Below are 4,491 nucleotides of genomic sequence, written 5' to 3'. Positions count from 1 at the left end.
CTATGAAAGTTTGACAGATGAAATGAGGGGCTCGTGGATTTTCCTATGTTTCGAGGGGTGCATCGATTAGCTTGGGACCGAAGAGAGTACCAGAGCTGAGCCAAAATGTTGAGCACGTTTCTTCGAGGCCTTCTGGTCTTAGAGTTACCTCTATGGTATTAGTATTATTAGAAAGCTCTCATTTAACATCTGTGGAAGTGCTCAAGGAACATCAAGTTGAGAACCAGTGTAAAGTCTTAGTAGCGTCATAATAAAGCCAAAGAGGAACAATAAGCTACATGGTATTCCCTTAGTCGATGATCCTTCGAAGTCGATTCAGTTGGCACCCTTTTCCTGCTCGGCATACTTCCGTATCTCATACCTCCGGAGCTTACCGGACGCAGTCATCGGCATCTGTTCCACAAAGAACACCCCACCTCGTAGACGTTTAATGTCCGCCAGCTTCCCAGCCACATAGTCGATCACGCGAGCCTTACCAAGCTGGCAATCTTTGCGAACTTCAATCACCGCCGTCGGCAGGTCAACGTGCAACTCCGGATCAAACCGTCCAACCACACAGACATGTGCCACCTCCGGCAGTTCCTCGATTGTGGCTTCAATTTCCGCCGGTGATATTTGATAGCCCTTGTATTTGATAATTTCCTTCTTCCTGTCGATCAAGAAAAGATAACCATCCTCATCGAAGTACCCCACGTCTCCACTGCAGACCCATCCGTCGGCTGTTAGGATTTCGTCCGTAGCTGATTGGTTGTTCAAATAGCCCATCGGTTTGATTGGGTACCGGAACCAGAGCACGCCCCTCTCGTTAACACCCACCGGATTCCCATCGTCATCTAAAGCCTTTGCTTCAATGTTTGGATCGAGCACACCGACTGAGCCTTCCCGTGTAGGCCCGAAGACATCCGTTGCAATGTGGCCGATTTCCGATGTTCCATAGGCCACACCGGTCCTGCATGAGGGCAGCGATTTTTCGATTGACTTGCGAAGTCCTGGTGACATTAGTCCACCACCGGAATAGAAGAACTTCAGACTGGAAAGATCGGCTTGCTTCAGCAGAGGACTTTGAAGGATCGTTGCCATCTGGGCCGGCGAGGAGAAGACGTGCGTGAGTGCGTACTGTTCGACGATTTCAAAGAACGCCTCCGGACTGAATCGGCGAGTCGAGATGTACCGGGTGGAGTTGTTGAAAGGGCCCTGAATAAGTTGCAGAAGCCCGGATACCCAGTAAAGGGAGCTGAACCAGAAAGCCGTCTTGAATTGGTGCGTGAGGCTGTTGCTGGTGGAAAATAGATTAACGCAGGATCTCGATAAAATGTACCTGATTTACCATATCAACGCATTTTGATGGATGATGTTGGCATGTGATAGACAAATCCCTTTGGGCATTCCAGTAGTTCCGGACGAGAAAACGATCGCAGCGATCAGCTTCTCCGAATCACCCAGATATGATGGGCTGAAACAAGGTAAGGATTTTAAGATCGCTCGTAGTATTACGATTTTTTAGTTGAGGTTCTATTCACTAGTATAGCTGTTCGTTCCCGGTCTCCTTAACTACATTCAAAGCGGACGGATCATCATCGCCGGGAGCTTGATCCATCACGACAAACTTCGGACTTATACCCGCAGTTTGGCAGCTCGTTTTCACCGTATCAACGTTGTCTTCGTCGGCTATCACCAGTACCGGTTTGCTAATCCCGAACATGTATGCCATATCGACAGCCGTAAAATCCGGATCAATACAGTTCACCGGAGCCCCAATCAGGAAGCATCCATACACAATAGGAGCAACATTTTCGCGATTCCTCACGGCAAAACCAATCGTGTCACCTTTCGTGTAACCCAACCTGGTCAAGTTCTGAGCGGCACGTATTGAACGGAGGCGCATCTCTTCGCAGGATAGTTCCACACCGGATTCAACGGAGATCTGGGCCACCATGGTTGGGCTTCGGTCGAGCAAGTTCAAAATCAATTGGCCTAGGTTGGCCTGCGGATTGAACGGACCCGGCTGCTTGAGACCGGACCAAATTTTTCGTTTCGGATCGTACGATGAATTGAACATGATTGCAGTGGCCAGTGTTGGTTGGTACTGATTTTAAGGCCTGCCACCCCAATCACTGCAACAAATTCCAACTGAACTAAACGCTTTCGTTCCATGCCATTCGTTTCAAATGATTTGCATTTGTTCGAATCAGATTCGGTTTTGAGTCAACCGTCAGTTACAAAATGACACCGCTAGCGGTAGGACTGGTGCTGCTATGCTTTGCCGCTTGTGGGTTTTTAAATTATGTCTTTGGCTTTTGGAAGCGACGAAAGATCCCGCAGCTAATGCCCCTATTCCCGTTTGGAAACTTTACGAATCTCTTCCGCGGTAGGGCATCCTTTCCGGAGGTCTGTAAAAAGCTCTACCAACGCAGTAAACAATGGCCCCTACTCGGCGGTTACGTCCTACTACGTCCGATGCTGTTCGTGAATGATCCCCAGCTGGCCAAGGATATTATGGTGCAGGACTTTCAACACTTCCACGACCGGGGCTCGTACGTCGACGAAGAGAACGATCCTCTCGGCGGACATCTCTTCTCTCTGGCCGGTGAAAAGTGGAAACATCTTCGCACCAAGCTGACGCCAGCCTTTACTAGCGGAAAACTTAAAGGCATGTTCAAGACCCTGGTCGATACGGGTGTAGTGCTGCAGAGCTTCATCCAGAAGTATGCAGAGTGCGGCGAAGTCGTTGAGATCCGGGAGATTTTGGCTCGCTACACTACAGACATTATTGTGTCGGTAGCTTTCGGGATTCAGATTGATTCGATCAACAATCCCAACGAACCGTTCCGCCAGATGGGGCGTAAGGTAGGTGTGCTTCAAAAACTCTGAATGATACAGTTATCTAATGGGGCAAACATTTATTCTATTTTTGGTGTTTGAGCCAAGCCTCCGCAACAACATGCGCATATTGTTGACGTATATGGTGCCGAAGTTGAACAGGTTGTTGAAGCTTAAAATTGATGACGACGTGGAGCGGTTCATGCTGGGCGTGGTTCGCGAGACGTTGGAATACCGGGAACAGAATGGTATAACACGGAAGGACATGATGCAACTGCTGCTGCAGTTGCGCAATACGGGTACCGTTTCGGACGATGAACGGTGGACTGTGGATGCAACCAACCAGTTAAAGGAACTTTCGCTAGAAGAAGTCGCCGCGCAAGCGTATGTATTCTTTCTAGCCGGATTCGAAACATCTTCCACGACGATGTCGTTCTGCCTATACGAACTGGCTAAGAACGCCACAATTCGACGTAAAGTTCAACAGGAAATCGACTCCGTCATGGAACGTTACGGTGGCGAGCTGACCTACGAAGGCATAACGGAGATGCGCTACTTGGAATGCTGCATCGATGAAACCTTGCGAAAGTACCCACCAGTGCCGATTTTGAACCGAGAATGCACCCAAGACTACAAATTCCCCGGTTCACATTTGATCATCGAAAAGGGAACGGCCGTGGTGCTTCAGTTCGGCGGAATGCAACACGATCCACAGTACTACCCGCAACCGATGCGGTTCGAGCCCGAGCGATTTCAGGAGGCAAACGTGAGGACCAAACCGTACGCTCCGTTTGGCGATGGACCACGCATCTGCATCGGGATGAGAATGGGTAAGATGTTGACCAAGGTGGGACTGTCGCTGCTGCTGGCCAGGTTCGACTTTGAACTGTCGGGGACCACGGAGCCGGAGTTGTTGATGGATTCGAATAGCTTCGTACCCACACCGGTGGATGGCATCAATTTGACGGTTAGCTGTCGCCGGTAGAGATGGCGAGAGAGGGGTTGAATAGGGCAGCTATGGTTCCTATTCCTATTCCTATTCCTATTCCCCATTCCCTATTCCCTATTCCCTATTCCCTATTCCCTATTCCCTATTCCCTATTCCCTATTCCCTATTCCCTATTCCCTATTCCCTATTCCCTATTCCCTATTCCCTATTCCCTATTCCCTATTCCCTATTCCCTATTCCCTATTCCCTATTCCCTATTCCCTATTCCCTATTCCCTATTCCCTATTCCCTATTCCCTATTCCCTATTCCCTATTCCCTATTCCCTATTCCCTATTCCCTATTCCCTATTCCCTATTCCCTATTCCCTATTCCCTATTCCCTATTCCCTATTCCCTATTCCCTATTCCCTATTCCCTATTCCCTATTCCCTATTCCCTATTCCCTATTCCCTATTCCCTATTCCCTATTCCCTATTCCCTATTCCCTATTCCCTATTCCCTATTCCCTATTCCCTATTCCCTATTCCCTATTCCCTATTCCCTATTCCCTATTCCCTATTCCCTATTCCCTATTCCCTATTCCCTATTCCCTATTCCCTATTCCCTATTCCCTATTCCCTATTCCTTATTCCCTATTCCCTATTCCCTATTCCCTATTCCCCATTCCCCATTCCCCATTCCCCATTCCCCATTCCCTATTCCCTATTCCCTATTCCCTATTC

The 4,491-nt window shown here is 48.8% G+C and overlaps 2 protein-coding genes across 2 annotated transcripts; one reads left to right on the top strand and one right to left on the bottom strand.

The window, feature by feature from the left end:
• Window positions 1-315: 315 nt before the first annotated feature.
• LOC135705569 (probable 4-coumarate--CoA ligase 1) lies at window positions 316-2,059 on the bottom strand. The gene is made up of 3 exons (XM_065227341.1): window positions 1,521-2,059; window positions 1,328-1,453; window positions 316-1,270 (listed from the first exon to the last, which is right to left on the bottom strand). Exons 1-3 carry the CDS (start codon window positions 2,057-2,059, stop codon window positions 316-318), a joined length of 1,620 nt encoding a protein of 539 aa, XP_065083413.1.
• A 155-nt stretch (window positions 2,060-2,214) lies between these two features.
• On the top strand, window positions 2,215-3,805 carry LOC135705568 (probable cytochrome P450 6d5). Its single transcript, XM_065227340.1, has 2 exons — window positions 2,215-2,846; window positions 2,914-3,805. The coding sequence occupies exons 1-2, from the start codon at window positions 2,224-2,226 to the stop codon at window positions 3,803-3,805; spliced, it is 1,515 nt and encodes a 504-aa protein (XP_065083412.1). The 5' UTR covers window positions 2,215-2,223.
• Window positions 3,806-4,491: the final 686 nt, after the last annotated feature.

The sequence above is a fragment of the Ochlerotatus camptorhynchus genome, unplaced genomic scaffold (genome assembly GCF_037179485.1).
Source record: "Ochlerotatus camptorhynchus isolate MF236.1 unplaced genomic scaffold, CSIRO-AGI_Acam_v1.1 ptg000268l, whole genome shotgun sequence".
Taxonomy (NCBI): Eukaryota; Metazoa; Arthropoda; class Insecta; order Diptera; family Culicidae; genus Ochlerotatus; species Ochlerotatus camptorhynchus.
The sequence above is the reverse complement of the archived record's forward strand: the minus strand, read 5'-3'. Positions and strand labels throughout refer to the sequence as shown.